Below are 25,966 nucleotides of genomic sequence, written 5' to 3'. Positions count from 1 at the left end.
TTTTATTCTATTTTATTGATACCAAACTGCAACATAGAAACACAACTCCTCTTTAAAATATTTGCCTTCTTAATTGCATCCCATTTGTTTCATCTACCGTACACGAATTCCCTCCATCATTTTTATGTACCATGCAACAAATGGAGAAACTGGTGCCATTCCAATATTTTTTATTACAAACTTGAACAATAGTTGGTTTGGCAAAGCTACTATATTGGGTATTTAAACCCAAAACATCTGGTAGGCAATAGATTTCCCTTTCCTGGGCTACTCTGCAATACACTGCTGCCAGTTTATTTCAGCAATGCAAGAGTTAATTTCACAACCATTATATATTTCCCCAAAATGTTGGAAAACTCTTGTCAAACATAAAATACCGCTTGAAGACTTTTTTTATTATTAGTGGTGTGAGGCAATGCAAGAGGCTGACTTTAAAGCCTGCTGTTAACTGGGAGTTTTTCCTGGCAAGAAGGCTTAGGGGATGTTATATATTCATGAACATACTCTTTCATCTCTTGATTAAAGATATTTTTTTTCTTGACTACTACAGATAAAAATGCTGCTTGCAGTAGCTTCTTGCACGTTTGGAAATTAAATTAAGGGATCAAAATAATGAGTTTCTAGAATTCATCATACTGTGCGAAATCTAATTGCAGGAAATGAAACTGCAAATCTCCTTTGATTGGGATCCTTTAAATTAATTTCATGGAGAGATGGAGGTTATGACCACTGAGAGTTAGATATAGATAAGGGCAGTTGTTGAGCTTCAATATCCATCCGGGAAAAGACAAACATTGTCCCTTTATGAAATTAACTCACCATTTAAGCAGCAGTTCAAATAATACCTTACAGTACTGGAATAACTGGCATTTTCCTTTTGAGGCAGCCGTATTATACAAATATCCACCAAATTTGGTCATTTGGCATTTCAAAGCACACATATGGTCATACTACAGAAGAACATGGGACCTTAAGAAAGTGTTGCTCTATGTCTGCTTTGGTTCTCTGAGCTTCTGAATCCCATGAATTCAAACAAGTTAATTCTGTTCTAGGGTTCGTATCTGTTATCAAATTCTACTTTTTTGAATCAAAAGCCTACCTTATCAGGTTGTTTTGAAGTTTTAAGAATTAATATAAAGCTTTTGCATCATTACAGCTTTGCACTTAAACAGTTCTGAAGCCTCTTTTGGAAAGCTGAATCTAAAGCTTTGTAGAGCTATCATCACAATCGTCAAAATCCTTCTTGAGTTTTTATATCCTACTTGAAATCCTAGAGATTTTGAAGCAACTTACAAACATTTCTGATACAGCAAACTAGACAACAGCCATTGAAAAGGATCTAAGATATACATGCTGCTTTGCATATGTCAGTTTAAAAGAAACAACCATTGAATTTAATGGGGCCATGCTCCCTGAAAAGCATATACAAATGGCACTTAACATAAACTTGCTCATAGCAGTATTAACTGTTTTATAGTTTAATTTAACATTTAATAACACTGTTTAGTAACTGATCAAGTGAAATAGATTTGTTTAGATAGGTCAGTTTGTAAAGAGGCATCCACATTTCTTCACATAAATACAATTCTTAGAAACTGAAGCATTTGGATGGAATGGTTGTCCAAATGAATAATACACATTTGTATTAAATCAGACGTGTCTAACCAATGGCCCATGGGCCTCCTGCTGCCCTGGAAAGCTATAATGTGGTCCCACAAGATCATAGACTTTTAACATTATTTATACATATATAAATACACTATATTTATACACTATACCAGTGATGGCGAACCTTTTAGAGATGAGTGCCCAGACTGCAACCCAAAACCCACTTATGCATCGTCGAGTGCCGGGTGGGTGTGGCCAATTGGCTGGGCATGGCCCATTGGCTGGGCATGGCCCATTGGCTGGGCGTGGCTGCGGTGGTAACGGCAGACAGGGTGGGACTAAAAAGTTCAATCAATCAATTCCAACTTTGCAAGATCTTTTTTGACTGATTGAACCTTTTTTTTTTTTTTTTTGCACACGGTGGCAGAGGCCTAAAGTGAAAAGGTTTTATAAAACCCAGCTGAAGGCCTAGGACTGGGATGACGGTGCGCGTGCCCACAGAGAGGGCTCTGAGTGCCGCCTCTGGCACCCGTGCCATAGGTTTGCCACTACAGCACTATACACTATATTTATATTTATACACTATACACTATATATATTTATATTTATACACTATACACTATATTTATATTTATACACTATACACTATACATTATACACTATATTAATACACTATATTATAATTTTAATGCAACCCAAGGTACTGTAACTCCTCTTCACTCAGTGCAAATCAGGCAAGCCAAAAGGTTGAACACACCTGTATTCAATAAAGAAATATGAGTACCCATTTCAAAAAAAGAGTTGCAAATTTAACATAATATGCTCACAACATGGACAATTTTTATACAGTATGTGATGTGTGATGACATGCAGGTATACAGTATATATGCATATATATTTTCCCCTGGACCTCATGATTAATTTGTTTCTGAACCTTGGATCATAGCAGGTTTCAGAGCAAATGGTTGCAGCATGAAATCTCTTTACACATAATCTTAAAATTTTGAAATACTGCTGAAATATTTTACAGAGGCACAGAAGGAGAAAGTGTTTACATGCAATCCAGCTTGGACCAGACAAATATTTTTTAACTACACCCTCCAGGTGTAAAGTCCCCAGTGTTTGCACCTATTAAATCAATTATTATTAAATGCCAGCAAGATTTTGAGGAGTCCAAAAGTGGTTTAAGAATAGGCAAGCTCGTAAGACAATTATCCCAGTGATCAAATATTTATAGCTTGAGAATAACATTATCAAATGTATGTACATTATCAAGATCATTTGCAAACTTTAAAATTCAAATTACGTTTCGACAGGTCTGACAGCAAAAAGAGGAATTACAGTGACAATTTTCAACCGTACCCTAAAAACGTGTATAAATAAGGCAATCGTATTATGTCTCATTGCATTAAACAATCAGTCCAAGGACGCAAACATCTTAAGAAAGGATTGTGATTTTAGATGGTTAACCCTGTTAATATGTGCAGTAAGACAACCTATGCAAGTTATCACTGGGGAAGTGGGGCTTTGAATGCAGCTTTACTCATAGTTATTTCATGAACCCACCTATACAGTTTCCTTAGCAACCATAGAGAAGTAGTTTGCTTCTTTCTTCTTTCAGGATTTTTTTTCCCCACAGACCTATAAATGTAAAATTTTTTGGTGGGAAAAAATGGGTTGATCTTGATTTCTTTGTTATCCTCGAAAGAGGTGAAGGGAACTATCCCACCACTGACAAAGTGTGACTAGCTTCTACACAAAGCCGAGATAGGCATGCCATGTTATCCTTTGACTTAGTCAGCAACCATTCTTTATAGCACATGTTTCAGGTGCTCCATGTTGTACCATTTTGCCCAGGCACTTCATGTGCTTTAATCCATAGACCTATGCAGAACATCTTGCACAGAAGAAACCAGAACAAAATCAGTACCGCCCAATAGTGCAATATACAAAAAAAATTACATAAAAAAAACATACCTTGGTCTGCAACATCTTCAATGTCCACTTTGAGCTCATTGGCCATGAATCCAATCACTGAAAAGATGACAAAGCCTGCAAATATGCTTGTGGCACTGTTGGTACAAGTTACTATCAAGGTGTCCCTGAAGAAAGGAGGGAAAAAGAAAATACATTTACCAGGTTTTTAATTCAGTGGTAATGATATAGTAGACCATGTATATGGAGTATATAATTATAATGTCGTAGTAGTGACATACTAATATTTAGTAAGTATAATACCAAATATTTATAATTTATTCATTCCATTTGTATAGCTGCTGTTCAACAACTAAGCCTGGGCAGTGAATAATATTAAAATAAAATATAATAAAAAATAACAACAATCAGAGTCAAGAGCAGAGCTATCCATAGGGAGGGTGCTACAGCAGAAAAGGTTCTCTTTCTGTGCTCTGCTAACTGGCATTCCTTAGCCAAGAGGGCATGAAGCATGCCCGTCCTGCCTGACCAGTTTGGACAGGTAGATGTAATTGGGAAGAGATGCTCTCTCAAGTATCCCAGTCCCAAGCCATTTAAAGGTAAGAAGCAGTACCTTCAATTGAACCTGGAAGCACATCAGTAGCTAATGCAGCTCACAAAGTAGTGCTGTTACATGCACTGAGTAGATGCACCAGTGGTATCTACTACCCATGCTGTCACCAGTTAAAGCTTCCAAATGCTCTTCAAGGACAGCCCATGTAGACTGCACTGCAATAGTCCATACAAAAGGCCACATGGGCATGAGTAATAAGTAGGGTGTCCTAGTCCCAGAGAAGGTGCAACTGGTGTGTGATATATTATTGATATATATTCCATACAATATGGAACTAATGTTTGTAAAGACAGTAATTCTAAGACAGTAATCAATAATTCCTTATTTCATTGTGTGATTCAATCCAAGTATTTCACTATTAGGAGAAACATCATAAAGACACAAAAATCTTAGATTTTAAAACAGGGAAAACAATAAGTCAGCTTTCACAAACCCTAATTCAAAACCACGCAATGCCTAGTACAACATACTGTAAATTTTAGGTGGACCTTATCAAATAATGGAACTGACCACTTGTAGGAGTTTAAGGTGAAAGGTTCAAGTGAAGGTTTGGAAGAAAAATTATGTTATACTATATAACTAAGAAAATATTTGAGATAAAATAGTATGTTCTTATGTTGAGTTCAGTTTTTCCCAATTTTGTACCTTCTTCGTAAGTTATTCAGTTTTAATACAACTAAAGGGCACCAGATTGGAAATACTGCTTTGGGTGTTACTTCTAAAAGCTGAAACTCCAGATTCAAGTGTCTAATCAGTATACATTACTAAGCTGCTTCAAGAACAAACTTGTTGTATACAGAAAAGTGGTAAGTTTTGTGCCCATGGTAAACAGAATATTCAGTCTATCTAATCATTACATCCATGCCTCAGTAATTTAATTCTTATAAAAGACAATGTCAACAAAAACATTTAACTTGCAGAAAGCTTTAAGAATGATCACACGAAGTGTGATGCTAAGCATGTAAGGAGATTTAGAAGAGTTGCCTAGCCATTACTTTGAAAGTTCAAATGTTCAACATGCTTATCCAAGGCAGGAGATGATCAGCAATCTTTTTTTTTTCACCAGGAATTATTTTAAAACTTATATTGGCTTCAGTAGAGAAGGAAATGCCTACAACAGTTCCATGCCAATCAAGGCAACATTTGGAGAAGAGGGTTATTTTTTTATTTGATTTGATTTTTGGCCTAACACCATCTCATGCTCTCATCAGTTAAAATGTCACAATTAAAGCCACACAAAAAAAGAATTAGAACAACTTACAGTCCAAATGACAAAAGCAAAGAAGGAAAGAAAAACAACAACAAAGGGCCCAGGTGATGTTAGACACAGTCTCTTCAAGAGACCTTCTTTTTTTAATAAGTTCCTAAAGTTACTAGGAAGAAGGCCACTCTTATCCCAATGGAGAAGGCAGTCCATTGGATCAGCATTGCTATGGAAAAGCAATGCTTTCTAACTTTACCTCTCCTGACATTTCAAAAATGTTGGACAACACAGAGCTCCTTCCTACAAGATCTAACAGATCGGACTAAATCCAGTTAGAGGACGTAGACAGTGGTGGGATTCAACCAGTTTGCAACAGTTTGGCACAACCGGTAGCTAATATTTTTGTTGCCCAGGCCCAGAATGGACTTCCGGAAGTGGCATCCACACAGAGATGTTGTTCACTTTATTTGAATCCCACCCCTGGACGTAGGCCTTCACATAACCAGGTGCCAAGCATCAAAGATCTTTACAAGTTAATACCAGCACTTTAAATTTAGCTCAGAAAAACTGAACCAGTAACCAGTGCAGAGCCTGAAATATATAGGGCAGGGCAGCATAATGTACAGCCCATTGCACTAAGCCCTATGGGTGGTTATGAGAACATGAGTTACTGCCTCTAGGTCCTTCCGAACCAGTTAAGGACAAGTAATGGCATACTATCCAAAGTTGTACCATGATCTCCATCTGCTGTTTAAACAGGAGACATGAGGCCAAAAGATAAGATTCCCAAATCATTTGCACGTTATAACAGTGGCAAGAATTACATTTGCGCAATGTTGGAAGAATGAAAGAGTACCATCAGATGAAGAAATAATTAAAAAATATTAGAATGCGCAGAGATGGACAGATTGACTATGAGACTGAAAGAAAAGGAAGAAACGGATTATTATCAAACCTGGAATTTATTTTACGATTGGCTAGAGCAGTGGTGGCGAACCTATGGCACGGGTGCCAGAGGCGGCACTCAGAGCCCTCTCTGGGGGCACGCACGCCATCGCCCCAGTCCTAGGCCTTCAGTTGGGTTTTATAAAACCTTTTCACTTTACACCTCCACCATCGTGTGCAAAAAAAAAAAAGGTTCAATCAATCAGTCAATTTCAACTTCTCGCGGGAAAAAAAATCTTGCAAAGTTGGAATTGATTGATTGAACTTTTTAGTCCCACCCAGTCTGCCGTTACCACCTCAGCCACGCCCAGCCAATGGGCCACACTCAGCCAATGGGCCACACCCACCCGGCACCCGACGATGCATAAGTGGGTTTTGGTTTGCAGTTTGGGCACTCGGTCTCTAAAAGGTTCGCCATCACTGGGCTAGAGGAAAGAACAAAGAATTGGGAATTAAATATGTATTAGCATATGTAAACTCAGACAGTACGTTGGTTGAAAAATTATTATTGTTTGTATGGAAAAAATGAATTAAAAAATTCCCAAATCATGAACCTACTCCTGGAACAGACACAGGTATTTCTCACCTTAAAACCATTCATTTAGTGACCATTCAAAGTTACATCAGCACTGGGGAAAAAATGACTTACGATCGTTTTTCATATTTACAAGCCTTGCAGCATCCCCATGTTCAGATAATAAATTCTTGGAAGCCTGGCAACTGGTTCATATTTATGACGGTTGCAGTGTCCCCGTGTCATATGATTACTGTTGTGACTTTTTGATAACCAAAGTCAATGGGGAAACCAGATTCACTTAACAACCATGTTGCTAACTTAACAGCAGTGATTCCCTTAATAACCGTGGCAAGAAAGGTCATAAAATGGGGCAAATTTCACTTAACAACTGTCTCGCTTAGCAACAGAAATATTGGGCTCAAGTTGTGGTCATAAGTCAAGGACTACCTGTAGTTTTCATCTAAGGACATCACTGGGGTTACAGGAGGCGTGTGAATAGCAGCTCTGACTTACTTGGGTTCAATCTGAGTCTGTTCTCATCCACCCAGACCTTCACAGCCTCCAGGTCCCAGGAAAGACTATCAATAGCATCTCCCCCACAGAGGAAGATTATCATTGGGGATAATAAAAATACTGCTGGTAAATTACTGGATGGCCCGCCCCAACAATTGTATGTAGTTGTTAGAAAGCGGGAGGATAACAACAAACCCTTGCAATACTCCATTAAGTGAGAGGCCACTGAATCAATCTATCCTCCCCACTAAATCAAACTGAAATATCTCAGAGGATAGTATAGAACTACTGCAAAGCATTGTCCCAAATCTTTGCAGACAGTGCAGTAAGATACCATGCCTGATATTATCTGAGTTAGGCATGCTGAGTTATCTGAAAGGACAAAGAGTGACGCAATGCTTCCTATCCACAAAAGTTGGACTTCAAAATCTCCCATAAGATCATACTGCAGTGTTTCTCAACCTTGACAATTTTAAGGCATGTGGACTTCAACTCCCAGAATTCCACAGCCAGCATTGCTAGCTGTGGAATTCTGGGAGTTGAAGTCCACATGCCTTAAAATTGTCAAGGTTGAGAAACACTGCGCCTCCTCCCCCATACCAGTAATCAATTTACCATCGATTGGAAATGAAAAAATACCTTTTTGCTTCCCATGTCTGAATTGTACACCTATTTACTAATACTGAATCTGTTTTATTAAAATATTCAATGACAAGTTTAATTACACAATAAATACATATGTCTCACAGAATTATACTCCTCCAATAGAAGTACAACCAATTTGATTCTGTCAACATTTTAACCACGTATTAAAACAAATACATTGTTTTTGTCCTGCCCTTCTCCGTGATAAATGTACATCTATGCATACATTAAGCATACATTTGTATCAAGATCTCTTTCTGATTCTATCTCAGGGCAGTGCACACAATTTCATACTGGACGCATCTGCAATCACATCCAATGAGGAATTCAGATTTTTTTTTTTCCTTTTTGGTACAGCAAAACAAAATGATGTATCATTGCAAAATTGATTATTCTTTGTTCACAACAATGTGAAGTCACAGCTGCCAGTTCTTTAAGTGCTGTTGGCCTTCATACACATTGAGTTCTTCCCAAGAACCCAAGATATTATAATGTATAGGCGTAGCATATATGTGGGTTTTGCAAATGACAGATGCAAATTTTGTCAATATGCAGATTTTCTAAGTAGGAGCCAAGATTTTTTGGTATGACACCCAGTGTGCTGATAACCAATGGGACCACCACAATTTGAATTTTCAGATCTTGATACTGTGTGATGTTTTCCAATTCTTTGTCTGTTCTACTATCCCCTGGTAAAGCCACGTCAACTATCATTTCATGATGATGATGATGACGATGATGATGATGGTCGTGAACATAATGATTTACTCAGACAGGCCTTGGAATTTCTTTCTTGAGCACATGCCGCAGATAGTTCTCAACTTACGACCACAATTGAGCCCAATTGTTGTGAGGCATATGTTAAGTGAATTTTGCCCCATTTTACAACCTTTTTTGCCACAGTTATTAAATGAATCACTACAGTGGATAAGTTAGTAACTTGGTTGTTAAATGAATCTGGCTTCCCCATTGAATTTGCTTGTCCAAAGGTTGCAAAAGTTGATCACGGGACCTTTGGACACAGCAACAGTCATAAGTATGAACCAGTGGCCAAGCATCTGAATTTTGATCACATGAGCGTGGAGATACTGCAAAGGTCGTAACTGTGAAAAACGGCCATAAGTCACATTTTTCAGTGCTGTTATAACTTTGAACAGTCACTAAATGAACTGTTGTAAGTCGAGGACCGCCTGCACTTTTCTCTATTACTTGTTATGGGATATTCTTGTTATTCTTAGTTTGTGACTTTAAACCGTGTAAAAAGGAGTATAAAGTGTATAAATGTTTAAATTTATAAGAGAGCAGACAGAAGGATGGAGGATCAGCTTTTCAGCAATTATATAGCGATTGTTCTCAGTTATATATGAGCTTACCAATTAAATTAGATCAAACATTCTATTCTTATGACACTTTTTCTTTATTTGAATTTGGAATTAATGCAACTACCAAAATTATTACTGTGCTACTGATACCGTAAAAATAATGGTGCAGTAATTATACCAGTGAAAATCACAAATTATCTTTTTCTGCTTCAGAGTGTTCCTAACCTATTTCTCAATTACAAAGCTTTCTTTAACAGGGATCATCCTTGTGCTATATTTCATGCTTCTATCCTTGACTCTTGACAATCCTCTAGATTGCTTTCAACCCAGCCTGTTTCTAATTAGGACATCCATTCAGGAGGAAGTAGGACACACTAACCCCAGAAGTCTCGTGATTTTTGAAGCAGGGCTATCAGATCTGCAGTGGAAAGATCCATACAACAGTAAATGCAGTTTTTGAGTACCATCCTTTCTTCCAGATTTTGCAACTGAGGTCTGGTAGTCTTACTTTGAAGTTCTGATGACAGATTGATGCTATAGATGAAGATGACAATGATGACATCAAGCCAAGCTCCAGAGGTTCCTGGATTTATCTTTGTTATCTAATTATTAGGGAAACATTGCTGAATGTTTGTGACTTACCTGTATAGATTGTTATGGAATTTGTTATAGGAAGACAGAGTAATCAGACCACCCCATGCAGCAGATAAAGAGAAAAATATCTGAGTAGCAGCATCTTTCCACACCTTTAAAAAAAAAAAAGATTGATAGAGAAAATTAGGAAGGGTTGTTTTTTTTTAAAAAAAAAATAGAAATAGCAATAAAAACAGTTAATGTGATTACATAAGGCTACAAAACATGCCATATATAGGTTGTGTGGCAGTACAATGAATCCACATTGATAAATGCCTTTGTGAACTTTACTAGGTGGATATTTAAGCCAATAATGAATGAACAAAACAACAATGAATTTTGAGCTGTGGTGAAATATTTAGCTCCTAGAGGACAGAATACATAAGTATATATGTATGTATGTATGTGTATGTGTATGTGTATGTGTATGTGTATGTGTATGTGTATGTGTATGTGTATGTGTATGTGTATGTGTATGTGTATGTGTATGTGTATGTGTATGTGTATGTATGTATGCAGTACGGACTAAAGACATTCTTCTGACCAGATCTTGTAATTTAAAAAAATCATATTGCTTCATTCAGATATCCGTTCCTGCAGATATTTCCTATTGGAAGTAGTCTGATTTATTGTACTGCCACACAACCTACATATGGCATGTATGTGTGTGTGTGTGTGTGTGTGTGTGTACACACATACATGCACACATACACACACTTATACATATACACACACACATCCCTGCAAACTATACAAAGACAATGATTTCTGGGTTCACCCAAAAGAAATAAACTCTTATCACCTAATTTCTAATATTGAGCTGCTGCTATTAAGCAGTAGCCACACACAACCAAGCACCACATAAATACTACACATAGAATAACTCAAAGCACGCATTCTGCTAGAGAGAAGTTCCTTGAGGATGGGCTCCAGCACAAGTCTGAAAGCTCAGAAGACTAAACCTCTGGTCCCAGTGACCGATCCAGATTGGATCCTGTAACTTTTTTATTTTCACATAAAAATATTATTATTATAAATACTTCTAATTTCCTTTTACATGTTTATGTTTTCATTCAGTTTCAGTATTGAATAATAGAATCATTAAAACAATCACCCAATACAAATGCATAATGCAGAGAGTTATTAAACAATAAAACAAATAAAATCCATAGTATTAGAGGCAATAATAAAACCTTGGCAGATAAAGCAATAAAAATATATAAAAAGCTGAAATCAATAAAATAATGTTAATCCAATACCTAAACTCATCTAGGTAATACCAGGTGAAGCTTTCCAGGGAGATACAAGTCTCAGGAGAAGAATATATATGTAATCATCGCTTCTCTAATCTTTAGAGGATGCGGTAGGTAAAGAATATGCTCTACAAACAATTTTTACAATTAAAAATATTCGTATGGAAGAAAGAAATATTTTAGATACACAGACCCCAAATCAAATCAAGATTTTTTTAAATAATTAAAATTAACACTGTGAATTGTACCCAGTAAATGAGCATATTTTTAAATTATGATAGGTCTTATGTAAATTTCAAATACAGCTTCTTATACACCACTATAATAGCCCTTCTATATATTATCAGGGCATAATGACATAATCAGCTGACTTAACTGATCCTCATTTGGCACTAGAGATCTGTTACAATGACAAACCAGATATTCATCCTTCCTCAAGTATCTATTTAAGGTTGTTCAGGCTGCCCTACTGTGCTACCTTATCATGGTAAGGAGATGCTCTTAGAAGGGATGAGCAAAGAACACCAGTAGTGTATGCCAAATGTATACATTCCCAGCAGGGCCATTCATGGTACAAAGTTCATCTCAGATGCCCAGATAAAGCAAGCAGGCACCTATATTGGGCATCAGCAAAGTATGCAGATGCTGGAAGCAGATGATTATTTTAGTGACAGCAGCAAAGGCATTTCTTCATGTGCAGGAGAAGGTAATGGTAAACCACTCCTGTATTTCTACCAAGCAAGCCACGTGAATAAAAAAATATTAAGTGATTGATGATATAGTGTCAGATGATAGGCCTCTCAGGCGGGATAGCACTCAACATACTAATGAGGAACAGCTGAAGATCTTTTGGAGTATTAATGGTGTTTATGAGGTGGCTGGATTAAAGCCTTGGAGATATCTAGTTGCTGATGTTGCCACACAAAAAGAAAATCCAAAGCTACAAAGACAGAATTATAGAAAGAACGTGGAAGCACGAACACAGGAAAGCTCAGCATATTGAAAGACAACTAGAAAATGACATCTTAGGCCTCAGCAAATTGAGATGGGCTTTTGACACAGACAAATATATACATGGACAACAACAGACGGAGTGAAAAAAAATCATACTGACTACATTATAGCTTGAAGGAGGAGGAAGAGCTCAATTATAACATCAAAAACATGACCAGATGTTGACTGTGGAACAAACCACAAACTGTTCATGTGCAAGTTCCATAATGTAACCTTGAGCATATGCCCACCATTCTCAAGGAAAATATCAGGAATCACTTTGAAGTCCTGAATCTCATTAATAGAGAACCAGAGGAACTGTGGAATGAGCTTAAAGAAGTCGTTAAGAATAAAAGTGAAAAGAGACTGCCAAAGATGAAGAAACAGAAGAAAGCAAACTTGATGTTGGAACAAACTATGGAAATTGCCAGGAAGAAAAGAGAAGCCAAACCCAAGAAAGACAAAATCCAGAAAGGAAAGTTATGCAGAATTTCAGAGAGCTGTTAGAAGAGATAAGAAGCAGTATTACAATAGTGCCTCTAAAAACATTAAAGAAGAGAAAAGACAGGGAAAGACAAGGATGCCAATGGACCAACAGTAACTGACTTAAAGAAAACCAAACAAAGATGGAACGAGTATTCTGAATACTATCCAAGACACATCAGAACATATTCACTACTTACAAGAACCTCTAGTACTAGAAGATGTAGTTAGTTAGCACTCTGGTCATTAACGAGTCGAAAGGCTACAGGCCCTGATGGATACCCACTGAAATATGACAAGCATCAAATGAAGAATCAATAAAGGGTTTAACTAAGCTATGCCAGCAAAACTGGAGAATGACACATTGATCTACAGATTGGAAGAAGCCAATCTACATTCTAATACCAAAAAGGTGGCTTAATAGACTGTGCAAACTATCATACACTATTATTATTATTATAACATTATATTAAGTTATTACAATATAGTTGATGTCATATACTAGCAAAATAATGCTTAGGATCACCCAACACAAATTAAACATGGAAAAGGACAGTGGTGTTTAAGCTGGCTTCAGAATGGCCAAAGAACACGAGACATTATTGTTGATGCATTGCTGAATAATATTATTATTCAGCCAAAGCCAAAAAATACCCCCCCAAAAGTCATTATGTGCTTCATTGTACAGAAGGGCCTTAGATTGTATTAGTCATGTCAAGCGGTGGAATGTGCTTAAAAAACTGGAATCCCGGAACATCTCAATATCCTGATGCAAACCCTATACACAAATCAGGAAGCCTTAGTACAAATGGAATATGTTGAAACAGACAAGCTCCAAGTCAGCAAATGACTGAGACAAATCTGTATACTGTTCTCTTTTGCGGAATATACAGTATATTAAGAGAAACTGGATTGGAAGAAGATGAATGTGGTTCATATTTCAGATGCAGGGGAAGAAGCACCAGTGATCTGCACAGTGCTTACTACAGGTTGTCCTAGACTTACAACTGCAATTTGGTTCTCTGATGTATCCCCAAAGTTCTCCCTGCCACAAATAATATAAATCCATGCAGATATATCTTGATCGTTTAGTTCAGTCTCACAAAATTAATGCACAAAGTGACCCAGACAGTAAGCTAAATCAATTTGAATCTAAATAAATTCATAGAGCAATATTATATTATCTGACATCTGTTCTAGAAACCTGGGTAGGGGACATATATTATTGTTGTTCTAATTGGTGGTTTTAAGATTATATGCAGCCATTCAAATCATATAAATAAATGCATACATTCCATAATTAGTTAAATGGCTTATACTATTTCTCTTTAGTTTTAGCTACTCTGTAGGAACCCTCAAGAATGGAATAAATAGACACCCAATAACAGGGTTTTTAGCTTAGAAAAACTAGAGACACTTAGAAAAGTCCACAAAGTAAACCAACTAAAGTCACATAACAAGTCTTTGTTATGTTACAAAATTCATATTTTTTCAGAGCATAGTTCAAACTACTGACTGGTTATAATCTGAAAGTAAACTCATAACTGTAATTTTATCTTTCAAGCGTCAGAAATTTGGAATATTCCTGTTCCTATATTAATTTCCATGTCTTCTGTTGGGTGTCTCTACCTACTTGTGTAGCCTCTTTTGAATGGGACATCTACTGTTATTTAAAAGTTAGTATTCTGATTAAGAGTAGCAAAAAACTGCATTACTCATGATTATACTGTCATGAAATGATCTCCATTCTGAAACACATCAACTCTAAGACAGTTTTTAGGACTACAGACCTAGAATCGAGTTTAAACTCAATAGCAATTTCCAGTTAGAGAACAGTTTGTGTACACAAGTAGAGCCTTAAGCAAATGAAGTATTGTCCTGAAGGAGGCAATAACATTGACCAGATAATGTTATAAATACAGCTGTCATTTTTTTAAAAAAATTCTTTTATTGCTTTTAAAATTGTAACAGGCAAGTGGGGAAAAAAACAAAATTAAGAAATACAAGCATGGTCAAATCAAACACAGAAAATAAGCTATCATAAACATTCATAGCACATAATGGCTTCTTACTCAAAAATAATTCTATATGTGGCTTTATTCTATTATAGATTATATCTGGAATAACAAACTTACCATAGCATCAATTAATTTCTCCCATTTAGGTGTGATGAAGTACCACATTCCAGCCCCAGCTCCTGGCAGGGTAACTCCTCTGATAAGTAAGATGATAAGCACTACATATGGGAATGTAGCAGTAAAATATACCACCTAAGGAAACATGAATGAAGATAATGTAACTATTCATTGACACTATAAGATTTTTTTTATAACTACACATATTTCTATGCTACTGCAATCTGAGTCACTCTGAGAGGCTTACATAGAAAAAATGTTCTATGTAAACGGTTAAAACATCCATGGAAAAAATAAAAGTAATATCACTGGCTTTGTGTTTACAGTATATTATTGCACAACTTGTCGGTGACATTTGCTTATGGGAATATAAACATAAAAATAACAGAATGGTATGACGTATGCAAAGCCCTAAATTAATAAAATAGCAATGTTTGGGGAAAATTAATGCAAAAAGTAACTGCAGCTGTATGTCTCTCTCAAGAGAATATCTATTCTCTAAAGGAATATCATCCCTACAGATAAATGCTAGTCTATTAGAGATACATTTCTCTCTACACTATGACTACCAAAAGAACGAAAATTGCAGAGTTGTTCATTTTCTGGAACAGAAGTGACTAATGTAAAATAGTCAATCCCTAAGGTCTTTTTTAGATGTGCAATAAATTATGTTGTGGCTTTTATTCCAGCAAATGTTTTTCCACTCATAAAAGATACACATAAAAAACACATTCTCCAAAAGTTCTGTTACATCAAGCAACCAGGAAAGCAATCCTGTCTTCAGGGTCTGAGTACTGCCTGTGTGATTACAAAAGGGCAATTTTTGTCTCCCATAGCATGCCCTCCTGGAGGATAAGATGGTCCTCACTCCAAAACAAAATGTAACTAATCTAATCAAGACCAATTGCTAAAAAGCGAGGGACATTCTGTTGTGTAGATACATTAGCCAACTCTGGGGTACCATTTGCAGAACTGCTGAAGGAAGAATAAAATAAGCAGAATGTGTTAATCTGGTAAGATTGAAATACAAGGAGTGGCAGAGTCTGGGGGGTAAAGTTAAAAGAGGAATCACCCTAGAATCCCTGCATAGCCAGACTTGAACTAAATCCAACTTCCTTTGGATTCCGTTGACCATTATCTAACTCCAAGCAGTGCTAACTGTTGGTTGAGAATATTCCTGTGCATAAGCAGGAATAGCAATAAATCAGTTTAATTGGACCCTCAGGTGTGGACCTGATCTTTTGTGCCTGATAGAGACACAAAACTGGACATGTCCTGATAGCCTTTAAGACTCACATTAACAAAAATCTATCTTGACTAAATAAACCAAAAATAACTTTCAGGATCCTGAAATGGGAACAGATACTTGTCTTTAAGAATTAAACTTGCAGATGGTATGACAGGTTTTATGGTGGTTCTCCAAATATTATTTAATTCTAACATTCACACTACTACTACTTCTGTGTCAGAGGCACTGAAGTGCTTCCTTGGTGAAAGTAACCGCTGGTGACATCACCATTGCCCCGGGAATGAAGTTGCCCACCAAAGTGGTACCCATTTATTTACTCCACGGGTGTCAAATTCGCCGTGTCACATGATGTGTCGCGACGTATCACAACTTTTTTTGCATTGCCAGAGCTGGGGTGGGTGTGGCCTCTGTATGATGCAATCAGCCCACGGGCCGGCACTTTGAACACCCCTGATCTACTCAATTAGTATCTACTCTACTTGAAAATGGTTGTCCATTTTCAAACTGCTTGGTCGGCAGGACCTGGAGCATGTAATGGAGCTCAACTCATCTCACAGCAGCAAGTGGATCTCAAACATAAGCCTGCCAATTGTCAGCCCAGCATTCTAACCTCATGAATCACCGTGCTCCTCTTCTAACATTCATTAAACCAAGTCATAATGGCCAATAGTCAAGGATGATAACAAAATTATTCTAATAACATCTTAGGAGCAACTGGTTTCCATACCTAAAAAACATGCATATCCCCCCCCCCTTTTTCTTTTTAACAAAGCCTGTTAACACAAATAATTGAACACTATTAATAATAGAAAACATATCTTTTATTTACTCTAACCTAAAAATGAGGCAGGCTGGCACAAAGAACAGATACACCTTTAATTCAAGTTATTTATATGTGTGATTTTCAATTGGGTAGTTCTTGACCAGGAATTGATAGAAACAAACATCTCATTAGGAAAGATGAGAGCTCATCTTTATTAGTATTATAGTTACTAGTTAAATAGTTACTATGATTTTTGGACTATGATTTCCTAAGAATAAATTAAAGACACCTAAGCTGTAAAACTCTATAAAATAGCATTTTATTCTATTCCCCGATAAAATAGCATTATTATATTATGATTTTCCAAGATAGCTAATCTTTGTTGCCCAAATTCATGTTTTTACCATATTCTTCAGTCATATTCTAAGCAAATTTCTCTTAAATATATAACCTGCCATCTTTACCCCTCCTGAAAGCCAATGGAATATAAAAGCCATGCCATGAAAAGGTCATGTATGAAAAATGAGAACTTAAAGTTTAGCCAATATGCATATCAAAGAAACTAGCTTTTCTTCAGCTATCATACACACCAGCAGGTACAAAGTTGCTACAACATTTCTCAAAAAGCTATCACGTATTCCAGTAATGCTTAGATTTTGGTATTGCAACATATTCATTTCTGAATTAAAACTGGAAATGGTCTAAAATAATGTCTTACTTTTCCTGATGTTTTTATTCCTTTAGCCAGGGAAGCATAGACAATTGCCCAAGCTAGAAAGAGAGACAGTGCCAAAGGCCACCTGATTTCACCAGGATATTCAATTCCTGCAGAAATCTTCAACACAAAGTACCTAAGAGCCAAAATGTCAGTAAGTCATGACCATTTGTGTTTACCTAGCATCTGCATTAATTGTAGTTGTTTGAGCATTTAAGAATCTATTCCTTTACTTTTTCATTATGATTTTTAAAATAAAAAATAAAAGCAGAGAACACTTCACAGCCACTAAAGTCCATTTATGAGATTCCATTGTCTTCTAAGATACTGTACATCTATCCTTTCATTCAAGTTAACATCCAATGTAAAAAGGTTAACAGAAAGGGGGAGGTGACAAGAGGGAAGGGGTAGGGTAGGATAGGGTAGGGAAGGGAAGGGAAGGGAAGGGAAACTCTTAACTCTCTAAATGAATGTAACATTTCAAGGTTTAACTATCACATAAACAAATTTTGTAGTCTTGCATGAAGTCACTTTTTCAGTAACTAGATTGCCCTATCATTTCCAGATCTCCATACTGAGTATGAGCTGTTTTCCTGAATAGAAAGGTATTAAAATGATCCAAATCTGGAATTTACTCAGATGGATTCCAACAGATCTTGGAAATTTTATGAGGTGATTTTATGACTCCCACCAAAACTGGCTGCTTTGCAATATAAAAGTAATTAAGAGAAACTAACACTGTTTATTCCAAACTCACAGTGCTGCTGTTTTTAATATACACCAAAGCTGAGTGCAATGAAAGGTTCAGAGATAGGTAAAGAACATTCCATGATAAGTCTAATCAAACTAAAAGCTAATTATTGAGCCTATCCTGTGGTAGAGGGGAAAAAACACTTTTTCTCTACCATTACTGTATCCTAACAATGTAATCTATCGGGCTTTTCCAAGAGGTTATTACTAAAAAAGATAAATAGATTCTCAGTGATGTATTGAAACATGTTTCCAAAATATTTTCAGATCAAAATCTCTTAGTTCTACCACAATTATTAATTTTTTTCTACAATATGGATATATAGTAAAGTCAAGGTGGTGAACATCCATAATACTCCTGCCTCTTAATTTCCCTACAACCATCCTGTGAGGTGGGTTGGGCTGAGAGAGAATGACTGGCCTGAAGTCACCCAGCTGGCATTCATGCCTAAGGGAGGCCTAGAACTCACAGTCTCCTGGTTTCCAGTCCAGCATCTTAGCCACTACAGCAAACTACCTCTCTGGAATATGAATCTGGTTTTAATATCATGGATATATCTAAGGATATAATATTTCTGGCTTTTGAGTCTCAATAAAGGGGCAAATCCACCTATTTTTATGTCTACCATTCTTCACCCAACTCTACCCCAAGTACTATATCTAGCAGGAATACCCAGTGCTACTCCAAGGCAGTGGTCCCCAATCTTTCCAGCTCTGTGGACTGGTGGCAATGGGCGGGGGGGGAGAGGGGATGGTTTCGCGTGTATGCACACCACTTGCACAAATGAAGCTTTGTGCGCTTGCCTGTTTGCGCAACCTAGTTCACAATGGGCCACAACCCAGTACCGGGCTACAGACCAAGGATTGGGGACCCCTGCTCTAGGGAATTAACATCGAAGCAATATTTAGGAAATGTGGCCACATTAATTAAAGTAACATTCTGACCTCTGAATGCCAAGCATGTTTTGAATCCAAAACCATAAATTGTTTTGCTGACACAAGGGCAACCATTAAATAACCTTTTGTCCAAATATTAGCATCAATTCATATTAATCAATATAAACAAATATTAGATATACAAAACAAATCATACAGCAAAACAAGAGAAAAAGCTTATAGACAATATTATAATCTTCTCTTCACTTATTTTATTGATTGAGAAGTTTATTTATCCAGCATATGACATATTACACATGGATCAGCATTATTTATTACTATTTCACCTTGCTTAGTACAATAAAATATAAATGTTAAAAAGATCTAAGTCCAAATACCAACGTCTAGGCCATCTAACATATTGATTGAGAAGTGTGTATATAAATAAAAATGACTGATTACTCTTGCATCCACTGTTATCTGAATGATTTTCCATTTCCATAAGCATTGTTGGGAGTCAGGTGACATACAAATTGGATAAACACATAAGTGAGGAACTTTCTTTCCCTTCTTCTCTGACATTTGCTCTGGAGGAGTTTTCAATCTTTTGAATCAGACATGGAAGTTGCAGAGAAAAGTGGGAAAAATAGGCAATGTTCAATTGCTAATTGCTTAGTGCTAATGGAAGACCACGATTGGATCCAACTGTATCCTTAAAATGAAAACTTTAGGCAAGATAGTCTTAAAAATATAATACATTTAAATATAGAAATAAAAATATCTACCACAAAGTGGCTTTTAGTGCTAAAGATTTCCTTTAATTTTTTTTTTAATTATAAAACTTTTATCAAACAATCTTACTTGAAATATTCTTCACTGCCACTGACAAAAGTCTTGTTGACGTGGCTGGTATAATTGACCATTGTCAAGTTTGGATAGGCACTCATACAAGAAGTAGAGTTTTTTATTTGCAACTTGGGATGGTCACCAATGATGCAGGAATCTGACAAAAGAAGCAAATCAAAAGATTGATGTTGTGGACCAAATTATATTCAGTGACTGTTGGGGAATAATAATTAAGAAACTACCCCTTACGGTGAAAATATATTTCAGTTTACACATGTATAGGTAGTCCTTGAGTTAAACCAAAGTTGGAACCAAAATTTCTATTGCTAAGCAAGGAGCTTGTTAAGGGAGTCACACCCAATAGTTACAAACTTTTTTGCCAAATCACTGTAGTTATAAAGTGTATTAAATGGTTCTTAAGCAAATCAATTACTTCGCTTGTCAGAAACAGGCTGTGAAATTTGCAAATGGCGATACAGGATCCCGGGATGCTGCAACAGACATAAATACATGCTCGTTGCCAAGGGCCTGAAATTCTGATCACGTGATTGTGGGGATGTTATGACAGTTGTAACTGCGAAGACCCTAAGTCACTTATTTCAGTTCTGTTGTTATTGCAAACTGTTGCTAAACTAATGGCTGTAAGTCAAGGACTACCTTATTTGTATACAAATACAGTCACATGATCACAACAACTGTCTTAAATATTTTGACCCAACTCTGCAGGCGCTTTTGACCTACCCTGTGAAATAGCTTCTCCCAGAGGTTAGTTTAGCATTAACTTAGTCATTCTTTAGTAAAGCTATCACAACAAAGTTGTTTTGCACGGTTTCTGGAAGTTAATATTGCCCATATTTTTTGTTAAATGCCTACAGTTTGAGTAATGTTTTTAATGTTTGAAATGTGTTTATCATGTTGTAATTTTATTTATAGTTTTGAATATCATCATCTAAACTGAAAACAATTTGCAAAATTCAGTACTGTACAAATATAATAAATAAATCCAATGTTCAGATATAAGCAACCTGTGTTTTATTAATCACCAGTCAGGTTCAAAAATGATTATTTTACCCTGCACTTAATAAAACAGTTTACTATATATAGTTTGTTTCTTTGCATAAAAATAATGAAAAATTAAAATTTAGTAGCATCATAAGACAAAGTAAAGTGTTTTAAATCAGTATAGTTGATTTAAAACAACACATTTAAACCCCTTTATAAAAGCCACCTGGAGTTGCTATATCAATGAGGTGGGTGACATAGAAATTTAATAAATTAAATAGATATAATTTTCTTAAGTTTCAAAAAAGCAATAAAATATAAACTAACATAAAGAAAAAAGGGGGAGGGAGTAAAAGAGAAAACTTGAAAGGTAATAAAAAATACATAAAATAAATATATATAAAAAGTGACCTCCAACTTTTTTCAATAGAGAGACAATTTATGAACTACAACAAGGCTTCTATTAACTTTAAGTAAATAATATAAATACCTTAAAACCTTTATAATATGAATAATCAATATTCAAGACAATATTCATATATTCTTAGTTTAACTTTAATTTAACATATGAAAACCTATAAATAAATCATAGCCATATATTTGACAGCACAGTTTATAAAAAAATAACACAGTAGACATGCTCTCTTCATTCTGTTTTTTAAAATATTTTTTTCATTTATCAAGTGGTAGGGCTCCTGTATATTAATAATTGCAGAATTTCAACTTAAGACAATGTACTACATGCCACGAAATGTTGCAATTGCAAAAAGGCTCCAATCAACAAAATTATCAAAACTGTTATATTTGTGGGCCATATAATACCGTAACTTGGCACATTTAACCTTTTTTAATGAAAGGGGCAAAACTATCAATTAGTTAAAATTACTAGGAAATTACCAGGAAAAACTATAAATTCAAAAAGCACAGAACTAGAAAGCTGTTATGTCATTGTTGTGAAGTCAGATGTTTGTATGCACACTATTTTCAAATGGTGGCATGTAATTGTTATTACAAAGCTCAAAACCTTTTTTTATAAATGACCTATAAATAATTTCTGGTGTTATATCTTGAGCTACCAGCAGAGGGGAGAATAGTTGTATGCTATCCTTCCACAGTTCTTTTTATATACATACATACTATTATCCTTGTATTACTATTATCCTTTTCATCTTTCCTATTACCTCCTCCTATTGGTATCTTATAATTATATTACTGAAATGATATAGGGTTTCTTGCCTGAGCAGGAGGTTGGACTAGATGACCTCCAAGGTCCCTTCCAACTTTATTATTGGTGTTGTTGTTGTTGTTGTTGTTGCTGTTATAATTATTATTATTATTATTATTATTATTACTACTACTATTATTATTATTATTACTACTACTACTTTATACACTGAGAGCTTATGCACCGCAGACAAATTTCTTGTGTATCCAATCATACTTGGCCAATAAAGAATATAAAGAATAAAGAAAACATTTGAAAAAGTAAGCACACCCCTTGTAAAGTATTTTTTTCTTTTTTAACATACATGAATATATCAATACTTTACCTTCATTCCTATAGTATGTAAAGATAAAGGTGATGTAATTGAACAAAAAAAACTATGACAATTACTTTGCAAACATGTATTCAACAGAAAACTAACAGATATGCCATTTCCTCATGTGTAAAAAATAAGTACACACTTGGCTCTAATGCCTCTTAGTCCCCTTTGGCAGAAATAACCTCACGTAGATGTTTCTTAGAGCTGTCACCAGCCTTTGCCATAGACTGAGAGGATTTTTTTTTCCCACTCCTCCATGCAGAATATTTTCTCTGTATGAAGAATTTCTGACATGCACAAGAAAACCGTCAAATCACCCCATAGCATCTCAATGGGATTTAAATCAGCCTTTGATTTGGCGATTCCAAAAGTCTTTTTAATCCATTCCTTGGTGATTTACTGAAATATCTAGGGCCATTGTCATGTTGCAATCCCACTTTTCAGTTGAGTTTCAATTTTCTGACAGATATTTTTACATAATCCTCAATCATTTTCTGGTACAATGGAAAATTCAGAGTAGATTCTGTGTTGGTGAATTGCACAAGCCCTGATGCAGCAAAAGAGCAGCTCCAAGCCGTAACATTTCCACCACCACTGCTTTATAGTTGGTGTCAAGTTCTTCTGTAGAAATGCTATTTTGGCATTTCACCAAACATGTATTATTCTGGTACTGTGGCTAAAAAATTCTATCTTTGCCTCATTTGTTCAGTGCACATTATTCCAGAAATCCTGATCTTTCCCTAGGTCCTCATGAGCAAGCCTCAGTCTTGCCCCGATATTCTTGGCATGTCACTTATGTAGATCTAATATATGTTGCTTCTTTCTAGAGTCACGGTAAGTGATGACATTCTGAGTTTCTTAGAGACTTCTTTCAGAATTTTGCATTCTGTTCTTGGGTTGAACTTGCTGGGACAGCCTGGCTGAACTTGCTGGGACAGCAAGTTCATTTTTAGTTGATCTTCTGGACAGTGGCATGATTGATGTCCAATTGTTTGGCAATTATTTTAAAACCCTTTCCAGAGTCATGGGCATCTATAATTTTCTTTCTTAAGGCCTCAGAGAGCTCTTTCAACCTAGACATGGTGATGCCCCACACTTCAACAACACAGAAAAAAATCATACCAAATTGAGTCTGAAATTAAACCACCCAGATTCTCTCTCATCAGCTTCTAATCATTTGCATCTAATTGATGCGCCTGGTTTTAATTTGAAGTATTTGAGATAGTGATAAATGTAGAGGTATACTTGTCCGCACATTTACGTTATAAATAGACTAAAAATGTAAATGTAACATGCTGTTTGCTATATTATATCTATCAATATGTTTGAAATGAAGATCAAATATCTGTATGTTGAAATATGTTGAAAAATCAAAATGTTCAATGCAGTGTACTTATGTGTACTTTTCACCTGACTATGTATTTTCTAAGATTACCATAATCTAATGATAGTATTATATATATTTCAACCAGTAAAATCAGTTTCTGTGCAACTAACGTTATTCCTTCTTATGTACAGGAAATATCTAACATTGACAATAGAGATCTGAACAAAGAGTGTGGCTTTTGAAAATTGAGGTATAATTCCAATTTCATCCAAATTTTGGTAAAGGGATCATTGATGCTACCAAAATTCCAAATCAGAAAAAATTATATTAATTGAAATTTGAAATACATTTATTGAAGATGCTGTTGAATGTATATTTGTAAAATTTAGTAGCGCATAAAATTATTGCACTGGTTCTCAGTCACCCAAAATCTGTAAAACAACGGAATGCTATGTATAATCTTTTTAGAAGAATTTCCCATTCAGTGTAATGAGATTTCCTGCCTAGTAAATATTACACACAAAACATTTGTATTTATGGAACCAGGTTAAATGAAGAACCTCCACTATCACATCCACTCGACCCATCAGAGTGGGAAAGGCATGTTATGGGTCCCACTGATTAGGGATTGTCATCTGATGCGACCACAAAAAAGGGCCTTCTTGATGGTAGCCCCTTCTTTATGGAGCATCATTCCCTCCGAGATATGGTTGCCCCCCACCCTGCTACTTTTCTGAAAAGCCCTAAAAATGTGGCTTTATCAGTGGGCCCAGGGACCACAAATGTAGATGGAGCTCCAATGACTGTTGTTGCCATGAGGGGGTGGGATGGGAGTTTTTTAAATGGGTTTTATTATATGGTGAATTTTTTTAAGTTTTGTAAGCCACCTATTTGTGAGTTGGGTGGCTATATAAATTTGTTCAACAAATTTATTACTGTTGTCTCTTTGATGGTAGTCCTAAAGGTGCATAATAGTAAAGCATGTACAGGATATAAAACAAAGCATGTGTAAGATGGATTGGACTTGGCTTGTTTTGACCGTATCCGAGCATGAGCAAGATTTCAGAGTGACATATAAGGTCACCTTTGCTGCACTGCAGCAAGCTGGGTTTTTTTTGTTTTTGTTTTTGTTTTTTTTAATACAGCTTAGTTTACTTGAGCTGATAATTTGCCTGCACTGAGTAATTCAAGTCAGCAGAGGGAGCAACCTTTTTGCAGCAGAAGACAGAATAATCTTTGCACGAAAACAGAAAATTGAGGAGTTTCAAGAAAGTTGTTTTTACACAAGCAATGAAATATACAAGAATTCAATAAATTTGCTTATTTCTCTGATACTAAAAGTGTTTTAAGAAATAAAGACAATAAGTTCCAGTTGTGCTTCCTCTTATTACATATCTCATATGATTTCCAATTTGTACAGTTGTAGAATGGGCAAAAGCTGTTACCATATTTTCCGGCGTATAAGACGACTGGGCGTATAAGACGACCCCCAACTTTTCCAGTTAAAATATAGAGTTTGGGCTATATCAGGGGTAGGCAAACCAAAACACTCAAAGAGCCACTTGGACACGTTTCCCACCGAAAACAAAACACTGGGAGCCGCAAAACCCTTTTGATATCTAAAATGAAGATAAGACTGCATATATTCTTTTTTACCTTTATGATGTGTGTGTGTGTGTGTGTGTGTGTGTGTGTGTTTGTGTGTGTATATATAAAATAAAGGTAAAAAAGGATATATGCAGTGTTATCTTCATTTTAGATGTCAAAAGGGTCTCTCTCTCTCTCTCTCTGTCTTTCTTTCCTCTCTCTTTCCTTTCTTTCCTCTCTCTCTTTCTTTCTCTTTCCTCTTTCTCTCTTTCTCTTTCCTCTCTTTCTCTGTCTCTCTCTCTTTCCTCTTTCCTCTTTCTCTTTCCTCTCTTTCTCTTTCCTCTCTTTCCTCTCTTTCTCTTCTCTTTCCTTTCTCTCTTTCCTCTCTCTTTTCTCAATCTTTTTTCTCTTTCCTCATTTTCTCTCTTTCCTCTCCCCCTCTCTTTCTTTCTCTTTCCTCTCTTTCTCTCTTTCCTCTCCTTCTCTCCCTTTCCTCTTTTTCTCTTTC

The 25,966-nt window shown here is 36.0% G+C and overlaps 1 protein-coding gene across 1 annotated transcript in view; it reads right to left on the bottom strand.

Moving 5' to 3' along the window:
* The window catches only part of SLC6A5 (solute carrier family 6 member 5), a 58,096-nt gene that overhangs the window by 20,926 nt on the left and 11,204 nt on the right, over positions 1-25,966 (bottom strand). Inside the window, exons 5-9 of the mRNA XM_015825607.2 lie at positions 20,014-20,155; positions 17,530-17,662; positions 14,800-14,934; positions 9,945-10,048; positions 3,586-3,710 (exon numbers count right to left, since the gene is read on the bottom strand). Coding sequence (XP_015681093.2) covers positions 3,586-3,710; positions 9,945-10,048; positions 14,800-14,934; positions 17,530-17,662; positions 20,014-20,155 — 639 coding nt within the window. The remainder of the gene's footprint in view (positions 1-3,585; positions 3,711-9,944; positions 10,049-14,799; positions 14,935-17,529; positions 17,663-20,013; positions 20,156-25,966) is intronic.

Source organism: Protobothrops mucrosquamatus, unplaced genomic scaffold, assembly GCF_001527695.2.
Source record: "Protobothrops mucrosquamatus isolate PMUCROS unplaced genomic scaffold, P.Mucros_1.0 scaffold2711, whole genome shotgun sequence".
Lineage (NCBI taxonomy): Eukaryota > Metazoa > Chordata > Lepidosauria > Squamata > Viperidae > Protobothrops > Protobothrops mucrosquamatus.
The sequence above is the reverse complement of the archived record's forward strand: the minus strand, read 5'-3'. Positions and strand labels throughout refer to the sequence as shown.